Source organism: Rhinopithecus bieti, unplaced genomic scaffold, assembly GCF_001698545.2.
Source record: "Rhinopithecus bieti isolate Rb0 unplaced genomic scaffold, ASM169854v2 scaffold_17930, whole genome shotgun sequence".
NCBI lineage: Eukaryota > Metazoa > Chordata > Mammalia > Primates > Cercopithecidae > Rhinopithecus > Rhinopithecus bieti.
The window spans coordinates 1,032,843-1,058,560 of NW_016809035.1; the positions used below are offsets into that span (position 1 = coordinate 1,032,843).

General features: G+C 45.9%; 1 protein-coding gene across 1 annotated transcript in view; it reads left to right on the plus strand.

The window, feature by feature from the left end:
• The window catches only part of ABTB3 (ankyrin repeat and BTB domain containing 3), a 348,476-nt gene that overhangs the window by 261,878 nt on the left and 60,880 nt on the right, over positions 1 to 25,718 (plus strand). Inside the window, exon 5 of the mRNA XM_017888278.1 lies at positions 8,189 to 8,341. Within this exon, the coding sequence (XP_017743767.1) occupies positions 8,189 to 8,341 (153 nt within the window). The remainder of the gene's footprint in view (positions 1 to 8,188; positions 8,342 to 25,718) is intronic.

A 25,718-nucleotide genomic window follows, 5' to 3' on the forward strand; every position in this document is an offset into this window, starting at 1 on the left:
GGCTATGTCCCTGCATGCAACTAAATCCCATTGCAGAAGTGTGTCAGTCAGGTTTCTCCAGAGGAACAGAACCCACAGGATGTGTGTACATGTTGGTGGAAAGGAGATTGGAGGGATGGATGGTTGGATGTGTGGGTGGATGTGTGGGTGGATGAATGAATGGATGGGTGGCTGGTTGGATAAATTGATGGATGGGTGGCTGGGTGGATGAATGGATGGATGTGTGGATGGAATGGATGAGTGGGTAGATGGATGGATGGATGGATGGATGGATGGATGGATGGATGGATGGATGGATGGATGGATGGAATAGATGGTGAGTGGACAGATAGACAGAGAGACAGATTGATCAACACACACATATCCTACTGGTTTTGTTTCTCTGGATAGCCCTGGCTAATATGCTTTATATATACACACAGATTTAAGGAATTGGGTCACAAGATTGTGGATACTGGCAGGTTCAAAATCTGCAGGGTAGGTCAGCAGGCTGGAGACCCAGAGAAGAGTTGAGGTTGCAGCTCAAGTCGACTGGCAGAATTCCCTCTTTGGGGAAAAATCAGTCTTTTTTCTCTCTTAATGCCTCCAACTGTTTGGATGAGGCCTATCCACATTATGGAAGATAATCTGCTTTACTCAAAGCCTACTGATTTAAATGTTAATCTCATCTAAAAATTCAGAGTAATGTCCAGACTAGTGTTTGACTAAATATCTGGATACTGTGACCTAGCCAAGTAGATACATAAAATTAATATCACAAGGTGTCTTTCTCAAGTGTTTATATTCCCAGGATGATACTAAATACTGCTATGAATACAAAATCGTCTGCAGACAATGCTTGGTTCAGAACAAACTCCCCAAGACTGAAGTGCTTCATAGGGTTGTTGGAAGACTAAATGAGAATCCAGGTGGAGACAGAATCCACCTTTATGATAAAAACTGAAGCCACCAGGCACTAGCTTTTCCCAACCTCACTTGCAGCTTGACAAGGGCTCATGAACCAGGCTCAGTCGATCTGATGCACCAGCTCAACTCCTCCTATTCCATTGTCTCCTGGACCTGTGACCCCTTTTTCTCCCCCACTTAATAACAGAATTCACCTTCCCTGGTTTCTGGCTTGAGTCATGATTCTCTGTGGGTCATGGTTACTCAAAATATGTTCCATAGACCAGCAGCTGCATCATTACCTCGAGTTCATTAGAAATGCAGAATCTCAGCTGGGTGCGGTGACTCACGCCTCTGATCCCAGCACTTTGGGAGGCCAAGGCAGGTGGATCACCTGAGGTCAGGAGTTCAAGACCAGCCTGGCCAACATAGTGAAACCCTGTCTCTACTAAAAATACAAAATTAGCTGGGCGTGGTGGCGCATGCCTGTGATCCCAGCCACTTAGGAGGCTGAGGCAGGAGAATTGCTTGAACCCAGGAGGCAGAGGTTGCAGTGAGCCGAGATCACTGTGCGACACAGCAGGACTCCATCTAAAAAAAAAAAAGAAAGAAAAGAAAGAAATGCAGAATCTCAGGCTCTGCCCCAGACCCTCTGAATCGGAATCTGCATTTTAACAAGATCCCAGGTGACTCAAAGGTGCAGAAACATTTAAGAAGCACTGACCTAGAACACTACCTTGGCTTCCCCCCCTTCCAGGACATCTGCAGAAACCACCCTCGTGGGCAGTTGGACCACGCCTTGCACAGTAGGTCTATCACTATAGTAACCAGCTGTGGCCACCTCTTACCTCTACCATCTTCCTGGCTTTGGTGCCCACAGATGCAGTGATGTTACAATGAGTATTGCTATAGAAACCAGCACCGGATATGGTCTACTATCAGTGTAGCTGCTTTTCCTTCACTCTCTGTGTCTCTGGAATTATGAGCTTCCTAAACCACAAATATCTAAATTCCTCTCCGGTCTAAGAAACACTCAACAAATAACAAAGATGAAAAGTCAGGGCCACATAGTTCACAAAGGGAAGGCTATAGCAACTGCAGAGGTTTGCATCTATTTGTAAAGAAAAGGCAGGAACATCCCTCTATGTCGCTCTGTGTAGCAAGGCCTTTTCCTGCACCTGGCAGGGAGAAGGTGAGTGATGCTAAAAACAATGTTGGTGGTGATGATAATAACAGCCCCCATTTATTAAGCACTTTCTCGGTACTGGGCGCCACGCTACATGCATCATCCCATTCAATTCTTCCAATAACCCTGTTTATTTGTTCCCTGTGACTGCTGTAAAAAATTATCACACACATGGATGCTTAAAACAACACAAAATTCTTCTCTTAACAGTTCTGGCAGCTAGAAGTCTAAAATCACCCTCACTGGGCTAAAGTCAAGGTGTAGGAAGGGTTGGTTCCTCCTGGAGGCTCTGGGAGAGAATCTATTTCCTTGCCTTCTCCAACTTCTACAGGCCACCTGCATTACCTGGCTCATGGCTCCTCCTCTCATTACTCCAACCTCTTCCACTGCTTCTTTTCCTTTCTCCTTTTACCTTCTTGCCTGCCTTTGATAAAGACCCTTTTCATTGCATTTAGGGCCCACTTGGAGGATCCTGGACTTAATCACACGTGCACAGTCCATTTAGCCAGATAAGGCAGCTTTCACAGTTTATAGGGATTAGGATGTGGACGTCTTGGGTTAGGGGTGGGGGCATTCTTCAGCCAACCATACCCTCTGAAGTGGGTGCTGTTATTATCCCCATTTTCCCAGTGAGAGAACTAAGGCATGACAATTGAAATATCTTGTTCAAGGTCCCACTGCTAGAAGGTAGAGTTGGAATCCCGTTCCAATCAGTCTTTCTCCAGAGCCTGTGCTCCTAACCACAGCACTGTACAATCCTCAAATGACTTTGACCCCATCCCCTACTGCACTAGGTCAAAGGAAACAAACCAAACACCATCAGCTTTCTAAGGAGTTTGAGCTTCCAGTTGAAGCCCCTCTACTGCAGACTGAAACCTCAAAATAGGATTTCTTGGTTTGGGGACCCTTTGCTCAAGTTTTCTTCAAAATGTCCAACCTCAAGTATATTGGTTTGCTGGGGCTGCCATAACAAAATGCCATGGACTAGGTGGCTTAAACAACAGAAATTGATTTCTTCCCCACGCTGGAGGGGCTGGAAGCCCCAGATCAAGCTGCTGGCAGGGTTGTCTTCCTCTGAGGCCGCTCTCCTTGGCATGGCCACCCTCTTGCCCCACTGTGCACACACAACCCCGGTGTCTCTCGTGTCCTAATCTCCTCTTCTTCTAAGGACACCAGTCAGACTGGATTAGGGCCACTCTATTGGCCTCATTTTAACTTTATTACCTCTTCGAAGGCTCTCTCTCCAAATACAGGCACATTCTGAGTACTGGGGGCTAGGGCTGTAACATAGGAATTTGGGGGAACACAGTTCAGCCCATAATAATAGGTATTTTCTCTGAACCCCAGAACAAGGCAGTTTAGTGTGTGAGATGAATTCCAGACCCTATGGATGTTCTCACTCCTAGGTTACATGCCTACTCTACATTCTTTACCACATCTCCAACCTCACCCTTAGCAACCCTTTCAATACCTTTTAATCTACTACCTCTGGATATGCCTGTGGCTCAATATTCCCCATATCCAACCATGACCTCTTTGTGGGAGGGTCCTATCTTCTGATCTCCCCAAAACTTTCTGTCTATCATTAGGACTTTCATGGTTTTCTCTCCATCTTCCCTAGTCCACACACTAGGTACTTCCTAAAGCCCCAGCAACTGGTTTTTCCAACAGAATCAAAGAATATTAGCATTGGAAAGAAGTGAGCAGGCTAATGGTAGCCACCTCTGACCTACCATCTGCATTTGTAAGTAAAGTTTTATTGGAACACAGCCAAGCTCCTTCATTTGTGTATCATCTGTGGCTGTTCTCACTGCGATGGCAGAGTTGAGTAGTAGCAACAGAGACTGACCATGTGGCCCATAAAGCCTAACATACTTACCAGCTAGCTTTTTACAGAAAAGGTTTGCTGAGCCCTGAAATAGACCATCTGATCCAAACCCACCCCATTTTATAGGTGAAGACACTGAAAGCCAAAATGTTGATGGGCCAGAGGAGCCCTCCAGTGAGTTCCTGGCAGATCCAGGGCTGGGATTCAGTTCTGCAGAATCCCAAACCAGGTCTTCCCCACATCCTGTAACATTCCTTCTAGTACCCAGACTCCCCAGCCAAACTCCTTTTCCATCCTGGATGGTCAGCCTCATCACCAGCTCTCTCTTCACCATTTCAGAGAAAGGCTGTGTCCGTGTATGTTCTCCATCTCCTACTTGAATCTGGGCTCAACAACCATCCTGAGCTGACATGCTGGCTTGACCCTGCAGGAAGCCCATCACGGCTTTCTCTTTCCTTCCAGAGCCTCCAGTCGCACCCTATATACCTCTCCTAACACCACAGTGAAGATGTAGATGGCCACTGTCCTGTTTGAGTGGACCATCTCCCTCCTCTGCTCATCTCAGGCCACCCGGTCGGGGATTAACAAACCTGCCTTGCTCCAGAATTTCCAGGGGAACTTATTTAGAATGCAGATGCCCAGGCCCTACCCCAAGACCTATCGGAGCCAAACTCTGGATGTAAAATCATGGCCATTGCCGTTTTAACAAGCTCTTCGTGTGATTCTGATGTTCAACGAAGTCTAAGAACCACTTCACTAAACCATGAGCTCCTCAAGCTTCTTTTGGGTTTTAGTCACTGCAAACAACTTCAGAATAAAGGAGACAACCAGTGGAACATTGTTCTCTTAAAAAAAATGTATAAAGAGGATGCAAGATTTTTTCTTCAGCATTCTCCACCCTCTCCTCAACTCAGGGCCCTCGAATTCTTTCCCATCTCCAATTCCTCCAAAGAAAACATCACAAATAATGCTATTTTCCCCTCTGAGTAGACAAGATAAGAAGATTTTAAATGAGTTACTGGCAAAGAATTCATGAGCTTATAAACTATTAAGGTCAGAGTGACAAAAAGAAGGCAATGTTGAAAGGAGAGAATAGGTACATAGAAAATTCCAGGAGAGGCTGGAATCCTGCAGTTCAAGGTGTCTTATTCTGGGGCTTGCCAGCTGTCTTGGTAAAGGTGTTATTTTGAAGGCAGCAGAGCCTTTTTTTTTTTTTTTTTTTTTCTATTCTTTGGCATTCACCAGGCGTTGGCTATGTGCCCTGGGCCTCGCTTGGCATCTAACATGAAAGGCAGCAGCCCAAGGGCAGTTCTGTGATGGAGATGCAGTCCTCCAGGGACTCAGGGTTGTGGGCTGTGCTTTGGGGCCACTGAGCAAAAGAATGATGGTGGGAGGCGCCTCTGAAACCGAATCCAGAGAGGAGTTCTCTGAGCACTTGGGGCTGGTTTCCAACAGTGATGGAAACACTGTGACAAAAATAAGTTCTGCTCACCTGAGACAGTAGAATCCAATTCAATTTCAAGTCAATGTGTGTTTATTGAGTGCCTGATTCAGTTTAGGTGATGGAGAGAATGGGAGAATGAGGGAGACAGCCTAAGAAGCAGGCTGATTCAGGCAGAAAATCCTTGGGACTCTGCCCCACAGATAGGTCCACAGGTCCAGAAACGCAATTTTATTAGTTTCACCCAGTAAGAAATTGGTAAATCTTAGTCTGTGACATGAGCAAATATTTATTAAATGCCTACAGTGTGCCAGGCAGCGTCCTGGGGCTGCAGCAGGAGTGGTGATCCAGGAAGTCCCCATTCCCTGCCCTGGTGGAGTTTACATTCTAATGGGGCATTTGCAGAAGCAGTGGGTAAGGCCAGAGAAGTCCTCTGGGGTGAGGCCCACAATGCGAGGGATTCAAGTGGGATAAAGTCAGGAGGAACGTCTAGGGAGAAATGGGATTTAGCCTGTGGTTTGAAGGTTACGTGTGATGTGGATTTTTAAAGGGCTTGAAGGCTTACAGACAGGAGGCTGAGCTGCATGAACAGGAATTAGCCCACTGCATACCAGCAAGAGTCCATGACCTGATCAGCTCCCCTGGGGTGACAGGTGCATGCTGAGTAACAGAGTGCATGCTACCAAGTTGGACAACAGAATGTCAATATCACATGGGGTTTCTGCGCACAGGATATGCAGTCAAATAACTTGGGTCTGACTCCCAGCTCTTGCTAATCTTGTGGTCCAGGGCATGATACTTAACCTGAATCAACATCATTCTCCTGATCAATGAAATGGGCATAATCATAACTAGCACAGAGGTTGGTCTTAGGCATTCAGATGAGACCATGAATGACTGTAAATGGCTGAGCTGCTGAATATTATTAACATCAGATAAATAGATCTGACTTTAGAAAAACTGGCACCTGCCACCAAAAACTTTCTGGGAAGCTCATGACATCTGCATTTCTCAAGGGGGCTGGCTGGCTTGTAACCCCATCTACCTGTCATCCTCTTCTCAATGCCATGGTGGTCATGCTGGACTGAATGGCAGCCCCAGGGCGGGGGACGGCGAGAAACATGCCCAGAATATATTTGCACAATATGGCCTCCTTCAGTTTTGCACCTGGGGAACCCCACTGGCTTCATGCTCGTCTGACCCTTGCTGAATGGCAGGAAACCTTTTGGATCTACATAGTGCATTTCTCAAAGTGTGGTCCTTGGGCCACCTAAATCAGAATCGCAGGGGCTGCCTGTTAAAATTAAGTTCTTGGACTTTAGCACAATCACCATCGCTGGATATAGAGCCAGATGATTCCCAGGCCCTCTCACAATGACTTTAGAGCAGGGGTTCTTTGAGAATGTGGTCCTCAGACCAGCAGCATCCGTATCAGGAACCAGTTAGGGATAATGCATTTCCTGGGTACCTCTCCTGATCTATCGAATCGGAAACTCTGGGAATGAGACCCAGCAGTCTGTATTTTAACAAACTCTCCAGATAATTCTGATGCACATTAAATTCACATGCGGAGGTTTTAAAAACTACCTGTGTCCATCTGCACCCTATACCAATTAAATCAGAATGCCTGGGACAGGACTCAAGTGTCATTATTTTTTCAAAATCTTCTCCAGTAATCCTAATGTGAGGACAGAGTTTATCATCACTGGAAGAAATAGGAAGATGACACAAATGTATTGCACTTAGAAAGTTGTCCTTCAGGCCGGGCGCGGTGGCTCAAGCCTGTAATCCCAGCACTTTGGGAGGCCGAGACGGGTGGATCACGAGGTCAGGAGATTGAGACCATCCTGGCTGACACGGTGAAACCTCGTCTCTACTAAAAAAATACAAAACTAGCCGGGCGAGGTGGCGGGCGCCTGTAGTCCCAGCTACTCGGGAGGCTGAGGCAGGAGAATGGCGTAAATCCGGGAGGCGAAGCTTGCAGTGAGCTGAGATCTGACCACTGCACTCCAGCCCGGGCGACAGAGCGAGACTCCGCCTCAAAAAAAAAAAAAAAAAAAAAAAAGAAAGTTGTCCTTCAGTGGTAGGCATTGTCTCAGTTAATGCTTGCAACAAGCTTGCAACAGCCTACCATGATCCAATTAGCAGGCAGGGAACTTGAGGCTCTCAGAGTTTCAGGGGTGTGACCAAGGTCCAAGGGGCCTCAAATTGTGGGCGCCACTGGGTGGCTGCCCAGCCTGGCTGGGTCTGGGGGAAGGCTGCCTGTTAACCTGGCTCTCTTTAGAGAGCCTCTTCCAGGTGCTAAAGTCTTTTGGCAGCATGTTGCCTGGGCAGAGCTGAAGCCTGAAAGAGCTCCAGAAAGACGACAGGGACCAGGCTGCAGATGGGAAGGAAGCGCTAGCGGACACCTTAGGCTTGGGTCCACAATCAGGGAGCCCCAAATAGAAATAACACGGGGCGCTGATTGGTTTTCCGCTGCTCCAGACCCTGCGCTTGGTGCTTCAAGTGACTCATCCTTATGTTCACATGATCGCCGAGAGGGATAATATTCCCAGATCAGTTACCTCCTAGCCTTTCCTAGTCACATTATCCCCAGGTTACAGATGAGGAAACTGAGGCCCAAGGATTCCAGAGAGCCTGCCCCCGGGTCACCGGTGCGGTCCGGATGTCTCCAAAGGCTCTCCCACTACTCTGGAATTCAGAGGCAGGGTCTCCAGGGAAAGCGGGGAGTGGGCTGGGGAGTCGGGAGATGGGGGGGATCCCCCGAACAGGGGGTGGGGCCGAGCCGGCACCCCCTGCCTCCAGGGAGGCCCTAACGCGCATCTCCGGGTCCCTCCTCCCACCGCAGGCCCTTCCTCGTGCTGCCGCCGCTGATGGAGTGGATCCGGGTGGCCGTGGCGCACGCCGGCCACCGCCGCAGCTTCTCCATGGACAGCGACGACGTCCGCCAGGCGGCCCGGCTGCTGCTGCCCGGCGTGGACTGCGAGCCGCGCCAGCTCAGGTAGGCGCGGGGACCGGCGTGGGGCGGCGGGGGAGGGAGGGCTCCGGGCTCCGGGCTCTCAGCCTCCACCCCTCCAATTAGAGCCCCGCACACCTCCGCTGTGCTGGGGTGGAGGCTCCCTGGTTGAAGTGGCAGGCGCGGGCTGAACAATAAGCAGGTCCCTGGAGTTGCAGGGATTAAAGAACGCGGCGAGGCCCGATTCTTAGATTACAGATGTCGGTGTGGCTTCTCTCTGGCTATTCTCTCTGCGCTTAGCTTCTCCCTCTCTCTCTCCTTTCCCAGTAAAATCCGGTCTTCCTGTAGTTTTCTAACCAAACCTTGCAGAGTGAAATTTCTGGCTGGGTCCGAGAGCCCCTCTGCGTTTTCACTTGCGTGAGGATGGAGTGGTCCTCTCTGCATTCCTCAGGCCTGTATCCAGGGCTCTCCTCCATCAAGGTGGGAATTACTCCTGGGTCACTCAGGGGCCCCTTGCGTGGGTGCTCATTTTGAGCCAAAGCAAGAGAAATAAAAGAACTCACTCAGGTGAGTCATAATCTGGCTTTAAATACAAGAAGCACAGAAACCCAGTGGGGCGTGTGTGTGCACGCGCATGCACACGCACAAACCTAAGAGCATGCACTTTCCTTACTACCCCCACTCCCACCTGTTTCCCAGGTGTCATTGTCATCATTTTCAAGTCCCCTCCTACCCACCTGATGGGAAACTGCCTTTTCTCCACAGCTTATCCAACCGGGCCAAGGGCAGAGATTTCTGCCCTTTCAGATCTGATTGGGGTTCTGCAAGGAAATAGTGGGTCTGCAGTATGAAACAGCCCCCTGAAGGCCCAGAGCTGTCCCTCAGCCCAAGAACATGCAGAGAGCTAGTCAAAGTCATAATTGCTAGCATTTATTGGATGTTTACCACATGCCGAGCACTGTTCTAAGTGCTTTACACAGATGAATGTTTCCCAAACGCTGTAAAGTAGGTACTGTGATTATGCTCACTTCAAAGGAAACTGAGGCACAGATAGGTTAAATACCATGCTCAAAGTCACAGGAGTAGTAAATAATAGAGTCAGGATATGAATTCAGGCAACCCAGAGCCCTGGGATCATAGTTCTAACCACTGAGCTTTCCTGCCTTCAGATTTTTACCCAGGCATTTTCTGGTTGTGCCACCATGCCTTGTACCTTGCCACCTACAATAACAGCTCATCTCAGGGAGAGGTGAGGTCATTCACTGAGCACCTACTATGTGCTGGTTATCAATTGCAACAAAAGATTTCTTTCCTTTAATCCCTGAAGGGGCGTCATGAGGTTGGCATAATCTTCCCATTTTACAGATTAGGAACCATTGGTAGAGCAGCTTGTAGGTAGAGGTACCAAGGAAGAAATTCTTGTGGTCCTATTCTAAGTCCAGCCTCTGCCACCAGACTGTCCTGCCTCCTGTTTTCAGGGGTGGGGGGAACATTCTCACTCCCGCCACTCCTGCCCATTGCCCCAATCTCCAACCTGGATGTCTTTGCAGCTCCTGCTCTCCTTTTGCAGGAAGCCTGGGACTGCTGGGTGACAGGAAAGGTTAGATGTTTTCTTAGTGCTAACTGACAAAGTGTTGCTTGTTTGTCATACCTTCAGGAGACCCCACAACTTAAAAGTTAGGAGCCTGGGCTCCAGGATGCCATTGCCTGGGTCCAGATCTCACCACCAGGGTTAATCAACTGTGCAAACTTGGGCAAGCTAGTTAACCTCTCTGGACCTTAGTTTTCCCATGAGTAATGTGGAAATGTGAATAGCACTCTGCTTAGAGGTTGGTGTGAGCATGAAGTGGGATAATGAATGTGCACTATTCATTCAAACAATGCCTGAAAGGAAGTAAGTGCCTATAAAGCGGTCATTTTTAACTAAATTCCCCGAGCCTCTGCTACCACTGAAATAATGAAGCGGCTCCTACTTAGGTATTATTCTATAATTTTTGAAGACCTTTAATACTTTCTCATAAGAACCTCAAAACAAACATTGGTATCCAGAAAAAGCAGTGCTGCCCCATTTTGCAGAGGAGGGAATCAAGGCTTAGTGACATTAGGTAACTCTGCCAACATCGCATAGATGGTAAGTGACAGAGTTGGGAGCCATATATCACACCCAGAGACCCACTGATACAACCATGTGTCATTTTTCTGCTCCCTCACCCTAGACCTAGACAAGCCCTCTTGGAGGATGCTATCTTCTGGATGGCTCTGTCCCTTTTCACAATTTTGCAGACTGAACGTGAGCCTCAGGGGCCACTCTCCATCTCTGCACCCCTCTCCCAGCACAGAGTTCTTTCTGCATGGTCTAGCAACCACTTGTGTGTCATTCTGACAGTCACACCAAGGATTTCAATTTCAGCATCTGTCCAGTTTGAAGCCTCGGCCCTGGCTTTCAGGATGTGAATGTGATGTGCACGCAGGCCAGAATGCACAGAGGAGCAGAGGAAGTTGGTTCCTCTGAGTCCCTGGGCTCTTTTTAATCATTTATGTCTTCATTCTTGACTCATTTGTCTCCTGAATGATGATTTGTGTACAGAAAATATACTGATTGATTGTTCGAGCTAAATTTTCATTTGATTTGGAAATCATCTTCAAAGAGAAAACTAAAATATTGAGTTAGCTTACCTAAATAGTAAGTGAAGGACTTATAAGTTCTATTAGCTACAAAAAATTCAGGACATGAAAGGATAAACCATTTCTTTTAAAAAGAATACACATTTTTCAGACTAATCAACATACAGATATATCTACACGTATATTTTCTAATCTCATTTAATGTGACATGAAGTAGGAATTACTGTCTCCATTTTGCAGGTAACAGGATCAAAGAAGTTTTGTTCATTCAAGACACCCAACAGATAGATACCAGGGACCCACCCTGTTTCTTACAGTCTGTGTGGTGTGTACATAGCTGTCCCCAACAACCATGCAAGACAGCTTTTATTATCCCATTTTACAGATAAGAAGGCTGAGGCCCACTGAGGTTATGGGACTTGTCCAAGGTCACACAGCTGCTGTGAGGCAGAGCAGGGCTAGAATGGAGGACTTGGCAAATAATATAAAACTACAGTCTCTTTGCCTCTCTCCCCTCCCAGACATTCATTTTAGAAGTTGCCGGGTGGGCTCCTAGTTCTGAGTCGGTCAGAGCTGAGCTCCTTCTTTCTAAATAAACAGCCCTAGAAAGGGGAAGGCAGTTTGGTGTTCTAACAAATACGGGAACTTGGGACGTGGTGTTGGCGGCTGGAGTGTCAGTGACTATTAGCACATATAATTACCTACCAGCTGGCCGAGGTTTCCTGGTGGGAGGCAGCCTGGATACCAGCCGGGAGAGAGAGACCAGAGTCAAGGATTCCCAGGTCTGATACTGGCACTGCCATTGATTTACAGAGTGACCTTGATCAAAAACTGCCAGAGCTCTGCTTTTGTCTTTATGCAGCTAAGGGAAAGTCTCACCATGGTGATCAGGTTTATTCAAAAAGGAATTCCATTCCATGAGGCTGCGTTTCCAAGCTCACAGTGGTGTCCCATTTATTCTTCCTTAATTAAAGTATCAGATAATACAAACCTGTGAATTCTNGGTTTCTTATGTTTTCTTAATTACTGGTTTTGAAACACTTCGGAAATATACAGAGTAAATACTGTCATTTTCCTCATGTAAGAGGCCATTTTTCTGCTCTGGAGTGAAGGCCGTGTTAAACTAAAGGTAGTCAGGGGTGTTCTTAAGTCCTCTCTTAGCTGATAAATGGTACCTATCAACAGGATTTGGGGGCTGTTTGAACCACGAGTTTATTTCAGAAAATGGTTACTCATTTTGCGAGTGTTTCTGCAATGTAAACCAGATTTTGAGCTGTTCCAGAATGGGAAAGTTTAGGGGTGGTAAGCTGCAAAGAGTATTAGAATGGGACTCAGGAAACCTGAGTCATTACATTCTTGCCTTTGCTCTATTTATTGAGCACCTACTAAGTGCCAATCCCCACACAGATGCTCTCATCTAGGTCTGCTGCTTTCCAGCAGGTGACCTTGGACAAGTCCCCTCCCCCCATCTCGCAGGACTTGGTTCATCCTCTGTGAAAATGGTAGTAACAGCTGCCTTGTGAGCTGGGGAAACTTGGTGGGGGTCAGGGATGAATTTAACGAATTGCACCACTCTATGACCTGCTACTTTCAACCCTTCCCAGGTCCCCTGGGCACCTTTTGAGGCTGACAGGTTTTGTTATTTGTCTGGTGTGGGCCAAATTGGATTATAAGGTGAAGGCTGGGCCTTAACAGCACTTTTCCTAAAATACAACTCTATAGTGACAGCTGGAAGTTCAGGTTCATTTATCAAAGATGAATGGGGTGCTGAAGCCTGCCCAGCCCACACAGGACAACCTCTGTGGCCCTTTGAGAAGAAGATCATCCAGATAAGGGGAATCCCAACGTTGGTGTCAAAAGTTACCATCCATTCCCTCCTGAGATCTGTATGGTACCTGATCTTTTTCTGGAGTCAGGAGACATGGAGTCCCCAGGACTTAAATGTCACTGGGGTGATACGGATGGTAAACAATAGCGAACCAATGAGCAAGATTATTTCATAGAGCCTGAGTGCCACAAAGAAAGCAAAACAGGGTGAGGGGGTAGAGAGGAGGTGAGGAGGGAGGGACACATCCATCAGGTGTTCGGACAGCTCCTCAGGACCTTGCAGGGGCAGGGACAGGGTCATGCTCCTGCTTTAAAGAAAGGCTTGGTATCTTATGGGGCAAGGGGCTTATGGCTTTCCATAAGCCATCTATAACTGCATCCGCACCAGCCATTTCCCCCAGTCATGTCCACACGTTGACCCCTGAATTCAGACCTGGGACCTCCCCCATCTTTCCCTCCACAGGTCACCTGCAGAGGCTGAGCACCTGGGCCCAGCGCGTGGCTCTATGAGGCCTTGGAAAACTCCCCAGCCTCTCACAGAATCAGAAACTTCTCTCTCCTCTCTCCTTGAATGCCCTGTCCTTAGCTGGCCCTGAACAAATCCTGCAACTCCCCACAGACTCTCCGGCTGGGCTGCCAACCCCTTCTTCACCTCCAGCAGACATCACACTCCACGCCACGGCCCTGTGGTGACCCATTTTGAGCCACTGCCTCCCCAGAACTGATGTCAATGCATTAGCGCCTCCCAGAAAACAGAAAAACTGCCCTCTCCCTGATCCCTGGGGAGTTGCTTTGGGGCTCAGCTGTCCTCGCTTAACAGAGTCAGGGACAGGCCTCGGAGCCTGCTCGAGGAGCCAGGCTAGTACCTTGCACTCAGCAAACATGTATGGAGCACCTGCTGTGTGCTGGCCTGCTCTGTGCTTGGTTGGGTGGAAGGTGGGCAGAGAGGCCCACACGTAATTACAGAAGAATGTGGTGACTGCTCTAGGGAGGTCAGTAGAGATCTAGGTTTGAGGGAGCAAGAAATGACCTCCCTGCTGAGGTGCCATTTGATTGAAATCCTGAAGAATAAAGAAATGTATCAGGTGGAGAAGGTGAAAATGGGGAAGAAGAAAAGAAGGCATTAGAGAAATAAGTCCACACAGAGGGAACCACATAGCAAAGGCCTCAAGGTGGGAAACTGTTGGAAGAAACACGAGGAATTCAGACAGAGAGAGCACAGGGCTCAATAAACAGGGAGCACCCACTGTGGGATGGGCCCTGCACCAGGCATTGGTTACAGAGCTGAAGGGCCACACTCACCATGGAAGGTCTTTGATGCTATGCAAAAGAACTGTGGCAGTATCTGCAGGGGGTAGGAGCTGTCGCAGATTTGTAAACAAGGAAATGACAACAGATCTATATTTTAGAAAGACGAGCTGTTGGCATTGTGGACAGTGGGCTGAGGCGGGCAGAGGCAGGGGAGCCTGGAGTCAGTGATCCACGTGAGAGGCTGACAGCCGGAGGAAGGCAGGAGCAGTGAGGATGGAGAAACAGGGAAGGATGCAGCAGAAACAGAGAAGACAGAAGCAGCAGGACTTGGTGATGAATGTCAAGAAGAGGGAGTGATAAATATTCTAAGTGGCCCTGGTGGCAGGGGCAGCAGGAATGGGGGAGTGAGTGTTTAATGGGTTCAGAGTTTCAGATGGAGATAGATGGTTGCAAAACAATGTGAATATACTTAAAGCACAGATCTGTACACTTAAAGATGGTTAAAGTGATAAATTTGATGTTATGTCTGTTTTATCACAATTAACAAAATGGTCCTGGAGTGTTCTCAAATAAAAAATAATCTATACACAGCAGGGTACACAGTGTCAGCACTGGCCTTGTGTGAAATACACACACGTGTATTTGCTGTATATGCTTAGGCTGCCTCTGGAAGGATGGGTAAGAAACGGATAACCAGAGATGTCTCCAAAGAGGGGAATTGGGAAGCTGGGAGTATCAGTTTCCTAGGGCTGCAGTTACAAAGTACCACATACTGGCTGGCTTAAAACAACAGACATTTATTGTCTCACCTTTCTAGAGGCTAAAAATCCAAAACCAAGGTGCTGCAGGGCCATACTCCTTCAAAAGCCTCCCTCTAAAGTCAAGGATCCTTCCTTGACTTTTTCAGCCTCTGGTGGCTGCAGGCGTTCCTTGGCTCGTGGCAGCATCACTCCAATCTCTGCTTCCATCTTCACATGGCCCTCTTCCCTCTGTGTCTATGTCCAAATTTCCATCTTGTTGTAAGGACAGTAGTCATAATAGATTAAGGCCCACTGTAATAGCCTCATCTTAACTTGATTATATCTGCAAAGACCCTGTTTCCAAATAAGGTCATACTCACATGGAAAAGGAGTCAGGACTTAACATATCTTTTGGGGGAACACAGGTCAACCTGTAACACTGGGAGGCAGTGGTAGGAGGGAAACAGACTTGGAATGTTGGGTTTTGTGGCATGTGCCTGTGTTGCCTAGTAGGCCCCTCACCAAATGTTTACATTAAAAGTTGACTGAAGTTTCTGGCATGGGAGAGTGTGTCGCTAGGGATGGTTTTAACAAATGCGGCACAGGACAATGTGGGAGAAGTACTAATGGGTTCCATTTTTTGCGTGTGTGGTGTTTGTTTGTTTGTTTGAGACGGACTCTTGTTCTGTCACCCAGGAGTGCAGTGGCATGATCTCAGCTAACCTCAACTTCCACCTCCCGGGTTCAAGTGATTCTCCAGCCTCAGCCTTCTGAGGAGCTGGGATTACAGGCATGTGCCACCATGCCCAGCTAATTTTTGTATTTTTAGTAGAGAGAGGATTTCGCCATGTTAGCCAGGCTGGTCTGGAACTCCTGACCTCAGGTGATCCACACGCCTCGGCCTCCCAAAGTGCTGGGATTACAGGCGTGAGCCACCCCACCCAGCAGGGTTCTATTTTTTAAATGTTGGTTGTCCATCCAAGTGAGAGAGTCCTTATCAGGCCTCTTTACTGGAGCAAGTTTACCAGGGAATTAAGTCCACACTCCAGCATCTGATCAGAAAGAAAGAAAGCAAAGCACTGTGGTTAGAACCACAGGACTTGGAGCCTGACTGCCTGGGTTCAAATCCTGGCTGCACTACTTACTCTGTGTGACCTTAGGCAAGTTACTCACCTCTCTGAGCCTCAATTTCTGTATCTGTAAAATAAGGACAATAATTATACCCACCTCATAAGGTTGTGAGAGGATTAGATTAAATAATGTATACAAACCATTTAGCACAATACTTGTGTCATAGTAAATGCACATGAAATATTAGCTTATTTTCTCCCCTCTCGACGAAGAAGGTCAGTTCTTTCTGGTTGTCAAAAACAATAGCCTCATTGCCCTCTGAAAAGAAGGGGAAATAAATACCTTGAAGAGATGTGGCAGTATACCATTTGGGATATGGTTGGTAACTCTCACTGAGGTCTGGTATGTCTTGGACATTCTGCCACTGCTGGAAGAAAATCAGCTGGGACTGTCTGGCTTGGGAGTCACTGTCCCCACCTGTGACTCCAGGGTTCCTCTGTGTGACTCAGGTTTTCTGTTGCCTCTGAAATATGAGATTTGGAAAGCCATCACTGGCTGGCATCCAAAACCATAATCAAAGCAGTTGAACATCCATCATTTGTATCTAGCATTTGTAATCAGAGCGGGGCTCACTAATGGGAAAAGATAGCAGAAGGGAAGGAGGATCTGTGCAGTTGGGAAACATGGTCCCTGGTTGGCTGGGCCTTGTCCCAAGTGAGTAGAATGAGCAGAGACTAGGAGAGACACAAGGGGACATGGACTATTACAGAAGAAAGGTTCACAGCCTGGACTTGTATTCACAGCTGGCCTCCTCCTCTCTTTAGGGCTGGGGCAGAAATAAGTTGCCTTGATTGTGGGGCCTGGCACATAGTTGGGGCCCAATCAATAATTGTTGAATGAATGAAGGATGCAGAGCTGATAGGAAGTGTGTTCGTGGTACTATAAGTGAGCAGACAGAGACTTTTCCTGGACTATTTTTTTTTTCTTTTTGAGATGGAGTCTCACTCTATCACCCAGGCTGACGTACAGTGGCGTGATCTCAGCTCACTGCAACCTCCACCTCCTGGGTTCAAGTGATTCTCCTGCCTCAGCCTCCCAAGTAGCTGGGATTACAGGCGCCCACCACCATGCCTGGCTAATTTTTGTTTTTTTTTTTTTTTAGTAGAGACAGGGTTTCGCCATGTTGGCCAGGCTGGTCTGGAACTCCTGACCTCAAGTGATCCGCCTGCCTCAGCCTCACAAAGTGCTGGAATTATAGGCATGAGCCACTGCGCCCAGCCTCCTTTATTAATTTAGATGCAAAAAGGCTTCTACATAAACACACTAATAGGTGAGAACTCAGGTGTAGAACTCAGAAGAGAGGCCTTAACTAAGGAAGCCTTTGGGGGCACTTGGCAAGCAGGTGAATATTGAAGCTGTGGGTGTGGAGGACGTTGCCCCTGGAAGCAACTGATGAAGAGGAGTCACTGAGACAAGGAAGAGTGGTGCAGTCATAGAAGAGCCCAGAGAGAATAAGGTAGCAGGGACTAGGGAAACTAAGATGGAAAGAGGTCACCAGAATCCAAGGTTGCAACATCAGCAGAGAAAGGAGGCCACTGGGCTGGCAGTGAGGAATTCATTAGTGCCCTTTACAACAGCAGTTCCAACAGGCTGGTGTGGGTGGAAACCAGACTGCAGGCAGCAGACAGTTTGCCAACACTTGGAATTAGTTCTGAGCTTCCAAAGTGTTAAAAGCAAAACAGAAACACATTTGGTACTTATAGCAACACAGGGAACTACATCTTAAATGGCATTTGAGGCTTGCTTCCAAAGTAAGCCTTCAGATTCCGGCTGGTAGTATTGAGGGTATGTAGTTAGCCATGTGGGATTTGGCTTCTTGGGAAACAGGGATTTATTGATTATATATTTATTTATTTTTGGCCTACTCTTGAGTCTATTAAATTTCTAACCAAGATGCTTATTTCCTCAGGCCAGCAAAGCTCCCAAACTCTAGTTTAAAATATTAATTACATGAGGACATTATCTTTCCTTAGCAATTAGTCAGGCCAGCAGTACTTACTACAAAGTCACGTGCTTAGTACAAAGTGCTTAGCACAAAGCCAGGACAAAAGTATTTTTGGTAACAAGGAACCAGTCCCATACTTTAAAAAGCTTGTAGACATCACAACGTTCAGTGCATACATGCCATTTCATTAAATCACCCTACAAAAGGTTAAGAACCACCAGATTGAATGATCTCCAAAGTCCTTTCTAGCTCTGAAAATTATTCAGTTTTGTGGTCAGATGTTAGATATGCAAAATGGCATGGAAATAGTCTGTTCTCACATTGCTATAAAGAACTATTAATACCTGAAACTGGGTAATGTATGAAGAAAAGAGGTTTAATTGACTCAGTGTTCCACAGTCTGTACAAGAAGCATGGCTGGGGAAGCCTCAGGAAACTTACAATCATGGTGGAAGGGGAAGTAGGCCAGTCTTACATGGCTGAAGCAGGAGGAAAAGGGCAAACAGGGAGGAGCTACACACTTTTAAACAACCAGATCTTATGAGAACTCACTCACTATCATGAGAACAGCAAGGGGGAATTCCACCCCCATATCCAATCACCTCTCACCAGGCCCCTCCTCCAACACAGGGAATTAAAATTTGGGCAGGGACACATATCCAGACCACATCATGCAGGGACACTGTTACCTGTAGAAGAAACTGAGGCATGTCACGGGCAAAGGAAATAAGAATAACTGCAGCTCATGCCCTCTCTTATATCTCCACAAGATGGCAGGAACAATCAAGAGCCTGCATGGACCAGACCCAGTTCTGGGCCTTTCTTATGCCCGCCTCCATTCAGTTTCCTTCAGCCCTTCAAGGGGCTTCGTTTTCTTCTCCATACCTGAGGAACTTGGAACTCCAAGGGGTTAAGAAACCTGCCCATGGTTATATGGAGAATGTGACCCATATGGAATTTGAGTCAGGTCTGTCTGATTCCAAAGGCTACATTCTGTCTACTAGAAAGGCAGCCCTAATCAAAGAATAAATGGGAAATGTGAAAGTCACTTTTGCACCAGGCCTTTGGGTTCATCTTGAAAGGCTCAGCCTCCAGCCTCAGTTCCTCTTAGGAAGTCAGATGCACTACATCAATCTAGCGTCATCAGCATTTCCAATGCCAGAACTCCCTGTGAAGCCTTAGCATTGAAATACTCTATCAAAGAGCCAAGAAATATGTGAAAAGTCCCCAACCTCACTAGTAATCCTGGAAATGCAATTCAAGATCACACTCAGGTATGCATTTCATAGCAGTTAGATTGGCCAAAGTAAATAAATAAATAAAATCTGACAATAACAAATTCAAGCAAAGATGTAGAATAGTGAAAACTCTTAAACACCACTGGAGGGGACTCTGGATCTACTTTAAAGTAAACTTGAAAAGATACAATTCTACTCTAGGTCTATACCCTAGAGAAAGGCTTCCCATAAAGAAATAAGGAGACATGTACATGGATACTCATAAATGCATTTTGTAATAGCAAAAGAGAGGAAAAAGCAAGCTGCCTAGAGAGAATGGATAAATAAATTATATTGTGTTGTGTTCATTCGATGGAAAACCAAGTAACGATGAAAATACATGAACTAGATCAGCCTGTTATTACGTGGCCAACTCTCAAATATTATACAAAAAAAGCAAGTTGAAGAAGGATTTATGCAGTATGCTAACACTTCTATAAAGTTCACCAACACGCAAAACATCCTGTATATTTTTAGGAATTTGTATATGTAGTAAAAAGAATAAAGCATGCATAGGAATGACAAATGTCAAATTCAGCAGAGAGGGTACTCAGAAAGGTAGACAAGATGGTGGAGTCAAGAGGCGGGGTGCAGGGGCCTTTGTGCTTGTAAGGCTTTACTATTTCAATTGTGTTGGATGGTCGGCATGTAGGTGGTCACTATATTACTCTATATTTTATGTGTGCTGAAAATAATTCATTAACAATAAAAGTTATCTACCTAGCCAGTATTTGCAATAACACATTGAGAAAGCAAGTTCTGGGGTATGAATATGCATTATAAAGAAGGGTTAAGTGATTCAATAAATTTGAGGAACACTAGCTTAAAATTAAATAAGCTTTAAAAAATTTCTCAGTGCTTTAACGTCCTATGTTTCCTGTAACTCTCAAAAAGAAGGTTATTCTGTGTAAATATTTTACCATAGAGCAGGGGTGAGCAAACTATAGCTGCTTGCTACCTATTTTTATAAGTAAAGTTGTGTGGGAAAACAGCCCCTCCCACTCGTTTAGTATTCTGCAGCTGCTTTCCCACTACAGTGGCAGAGTTGAGTAGTTATGATAGAGAACATGTGGTCCTCAAAGCCTAACATACTGTCTGGCCCTTTGCAGAAACAAATTGTGGACCCATCATAGAGCATCTTGTGGGACTGGTGTTACTAGGAGTGCATTTGGGGATTGGAAAACTAGAAATTTGCCCTAACACTTCAGGAATTTGGTTTGTTTATTGGTGAAAACTGTTATGAAGAAGGCCATCAGTTCTTTCTAGAATTCCTTGGAGGGTGGATGGCGTGTGTGCTTTCATCTTGAATCTCCAGCACCGAGCCCACTAGCTAGCATATACTTAGCACTTCCCTGAAGTACTTCACTGAATTGATCTAAACTTGAAAACCGTTTGTGGAATGGATTAATTAGGATGTAGATTCATTAGTTATAATGGACATTCAAAATACCTGTGGCTTGGATAAGATAGGAGTTTTAAAATCTCCATCATATAACAGTCCAGACATAAGCAACCCTGGGCAACTCCACAAGGTTGGGGACCTAGCCACTTTCCCTCTTGTTGCTCTGCCATCCCTTGGGTGATACCTTCCTCTGCATGGCCCCATCCAGCAGGACTACATCTATCCAGTGGGAAAAGAGAAAATAGAAGGGCAGGGCATGCCCCTAGAGATTGCACATGTCACTTCCCCTCACTTTCTATTGGCCAGCACTTGGTCATATGCCCATATATAGCGGCAAGAGACTCTGGGAAATGTAGTCTTTATTTGAGCAGCCATGTGTCCAGCTAAAAATTCAAGACCTGCAGCAATACATAAAAAAGGTAAGGTCTGAAAGACAGCAAACAGTCTCTGCCAAAGAAGATGCATTAAGGGCTTGCATCCTTAATTGGAGGTGACTCCTTCTCTGGAGGTGGCCCTCATTTTTGACTCTTTGAACATAAGCCATGATGCTGAAGCAAGATAATGCTGCCTCATCATTTTCTACTCAAAATCACATGACAACACATTCAGACATGTGCACCATAGTTTCATTCCGCTGGGCGTTTGCAGCCCTTGCTTTTGAAATAAATATTTTTAAACATATTCAGACAGACCCAGAATTTCTGTCTTTTGGTATCTCTCCTAAGTCAGAAAGAATTGGTAGGGAGGAGGACTTGAAATCTAACTTGCTTTACCTTGTCTAAGGCAGGTTTAATGAGCTGGTTATTTTCTGTACTTTAGTAGCAGCATTAAACAGCAAGTGGGCATGATTTTTGGACAAAGATTCCTCCTAGGAACTTTTGCAAGCATTACATGTTCCATTTGCTGAGATAATATAATTTTTTTCTTTCTTTCTTAGAAAGGTGCTCAGAGATCTTGGTGTACTTACCTCAGCACAAAGCACTCTCAATTTGTTCATCTTTTTGTTACCCAAAAGAAAAGGGAAAAAATCATCAACCAGGAGACTGGAAGCCTATGAAAGGGAGTTTGACTAGAGCATTCTTGGGAAAGTGTGCTTGAGGAGGGGGGCCAGTATCCGAGTCAGACATGTAGTCCTCTGATTTGCCATTTCACGACTCATTTCTGAAGGCACCATTTTATTGTCACATTTACAAAATCCTGTAATGGGAACTGCTTGATATATAAAAGATGATGCCAAAAAATTGTATTACCCTACACCAGGGTCTTTCAACCTCAGCACTACGACATTTGGGGCTAGATAATTCTTTGTTGCTGGGGGCTGTTGTTGGTGGGGGGTACTCTGTGTATTGCGGGATGTTTAAGAGCACCCTGGACTCTACCTACTAGATACCAGCAGCACCTCTTGTGTAACAGCCAAAAACGTCTCAAATGTCCCCTGGGTGACAAAAATCGACCCTGGTTGAGGATCACTAACCTATGCAAACCTAAATGTGTTCATGGAGAGACTTGCTGAATGACTTTGGAAAAAAGATGGATTTTTTTCCTAAATACGACTGTGACTCAGACAAATTAGTCAGCCCTTCTGGTGCTCCCAGTTTCCTGATCGTAAGAAGGTGAGGAGTTGGGCTGTGCAATCTCTTTCAGCACTGACATTCTGGAATGCTGCAAGTCAGAAGCTGGTATATGGGATCTGTTTCTAGAATATGATTTGAAGGAAAACAAGCCACAGGGGAGCAGATTTGACCTGAGGAGCACCCCATGCATACAGGCAAGAAAGCAGTAGGGAAATGTGTATTCAGAGTGGGAAGCAGGCCTTGTTGGCTGCAATGGGAGGGAAAAGAAATGCTTGAGAGGTGGGGAACTTCTCAGAGGAGGAATGGCAAGACAACCTTAAACTTGAAGCCTATGATTGGGAATATATATTTCTTTGGCACCTCACCCAGTACCTGGCATCTAGCAGTTAGTTGCCCAGACAGCAGCATTGGAAGAGAATCTAAGCGAATGTGGAAGGCCTTTGATAGCACAGAGGGGCAGTGGAGTTGAGCGGGAAGAATAGGCTCCAGCAATAGCCTGCCTGGTTTCAAATCTCAGTTCTACCACTGACTAGCTGTGTGACCTTGGGAAAGTTTCTTAGCCTCTCTGTGCTGTCATTTTCTCTTCTGAAAAATTAAGATGAATTTTGTGGGATTCAAGTAAGGATTAGATAAGATCATATATGTGAATGTATATATATGTATGCATGTATATTTATACATATATATGCATTCACATATTTCACATATTTATATTCACATATAGATAGGTAATATTTATATATATAAGCATATGTGTATATATACATATATTCACTTATATATTTATAAATATTGTATGTGTATATATAATTAGAATAGTTCCTGGCACATAATAAATGCTATGTGTTTGCTGTAAGTATTATTTGAGAATCATAAAATATTAGGTATGGAAGCACTCAAGAATGCCTAGCTCACTGTTTGACATTTAACAGGTGACAAGAATGAATTAATGAAGATTTCTTAAAATATTAGTTCCTTAATATTCATCTGTAATACTAGAACATATCACATTGCACCCTATTCCAGTCAAGGATCCAATTGCAAATGCCACCAGGGCCAGGCAGGAAACACATGGGTGGATCCAGTTGAATGTGGGGCAATGGGGGGAACTGAGCAAGTGTGTGTCCCACATAAAAGTTTTCAAATTTGGCCTGGCGCAGTGGCTCATGCCTATAATCCCAGCACTTTGGGAGTTCCAGGCGGGTGGATCACTTGAGGTCAGGAGTTCAAGACCAGCCTGGCCAACATGGTGAAACCCCGTTTCTTCTAAAAATACAAAAATTAGCCAGGCATGGTGGTGGACGACTGTAATCCCAGCTGTAATCAGGAGGCTGAGGCAGGAGAATGACTTGAACTTGGCAGGTGGAGGATTCAGTGAGCTGAGATCGCACCACTGCACTCTAGCCTAGGTGACAGAGCAAGACTCCATCTCAAACAACAACAACAACAACAACAACAACAAAATAGTCTTCAAACACCGTATTGGCACACAGCACGAGTCTTAGGATTGCACTGGCCACAAGCCCTAGAGTTTTCCCCTCTGCATCCAGGCCAAGAGCCTCTCCCTCCTTCCCTCCCTACTCTCCTTACCCCTCCACCTTCCTTCCCCCTTCCTTAAGTTCTCTTCCACTCACACCTCCCTGCCTCACAATAAGAACAGAATGTGGCTTTCCTCGTGGCTCTTTGAGAATCGCTGGGTTGCTTTTAAATAAAAGCATAAAACACCAAATCTTGCTCTTGTCCCACCTCAGGCTGACTTTATTCAGGTGTCCAGTAAACTTAGAAACTAGAGCTGGACACAGCAGACACCTGCAACCCTGGTGCATCCCTTAGAGTCCTACTGGACAGCCTGAAGTGTAACCACAGACAAACTCAACAGCACATTGTTGTGCTTTTTTAATGCCCTGTGGGCCATAAATGCATCGCCAGACTCTCATAAATGAAACCCCTACTGTGCTAGATATTCTGAGTCTGCAGACTCCAACATTCTTATCCTGAGCTCCAGAAATTAGGAAATTGGAGAAAGCAGCCAGATCTGGCCCTGTAAATTCCAGGAAAGACATGTTTCCATTCTGACCTATTAAGACAGTAGCCATAATGGGCATTGTCTTAGTCCATTTTCTGTTGCTATAACAGAATACCACAGAATGGGCATTTACAAAGAAAAGAGCTTTATTTGGCTCACAGTTAGAGTCTGGAAAGTCCAAGAGTGTGGCACCAGCATCTGGTGAGAGTCATCCCATGGCAGAAGGGCAAGTGAGCATGCACGATACAGAGAGAATGGCAGCTGACCTCACCTCTGCAATAACTAGCCCACTCCCATGATAATAGCACTAACCCATTCTTGAGGGCAGAGCTCTCATCACCCAATCACCTTCCAAAGGTCCCGCCTCAAAACACTACCACAATAGCAATTACATTTCAATTAGTTTTGGTGGGGACATTCAAACCGTAGCAGGCAGGTATTTTCTGAGTTCATGTATTAGATAGATGGCCAGCTTCCATAACAGAGTGATTCCAGAGTACAGTGGCTTGACTAAGAGATGGTATTTCTCTGTCATGTAATATATCGGCCATTGCAGGTTGGTGGGGTGACTTCTCCACAAGATCTTTAGAGGACCCAGGTTCCTTTCATCTTGTTACTTTGCAGTTCCTTGAAAGCAGGAGTCAGCAAACTATGGCCCCTGGGTCAGCCTTCTGTTTAAATAGTTTTATTGGAACACAGCCACACCTATTTGTTTACTGTTTTCAAGCTCTAACAGCAGAATTGACTAATTACAACAGAGACCATATGGCCTACAAGCCTAAATTATTGACTGTGTTGCCTTTTAAGAAGAAGTCGGCCCTGGAGCATTAGGCTCACCTGCATAGTCAAAGCTAGGACATTGGCAAGTCTGCTTATCAGCTGGGGAAAGGGACAAAGGGAAAGTCAGAGCTAGGAGCTTCCTTTTAATCAAATGACATTGTGTCATGCTGGTAAATGTTTAACAATCATCTGTCCCAGGAGGGTGGTGAGAGCTGTGATTTGCAGTGTTTGCCAGTTTCCATGGTGTAAATACCCCCAGTATGGCTGATTTCAAGTTAGCAATGAGATGTTACTGAACACAGGATGGGGAAGATGCACACAGTTGGCTTTCACAAGCCAGCAAGATCTGGCTTCAGCTCACCACTGGACACAAATGTTACCCATGCCACTTCTACTCACATTTTGTTGGTGAGAACTTAATCACATGGCTGTAGCCAGCCACGGAGTCTGGAAAATGTATTCCCTAACTAAGTGACCCTGCACCCAGCCAAAACTCAGTGACACAGGTGATTCTATATTACTATGAAGAAGAAGTGGAGAACAATGGTGGGGATGGTTAAAACTCATTGCCACACATCTCTTTCCCAGGTGATCTTCTTGGCCACAGGAATAAATGTTTGCATGAAATAAGACCAAAAACAGAGAAGCTAATATGCTGGGATAGAGTAAAGGAGAAAAGCTATTACACAGTAAAGAATGGTTCATGAGTACCAGAAGGCATGTAATAAACTCAGGGAATGTCCATGCTGGGAGGTACCCAAGAGCTTGACTAGCCTAACATCCCCATTTTACAGACAAGGAAACTAAAGTTGTTAGAAGAAATGTGATTTGTCCAAAGTCACAC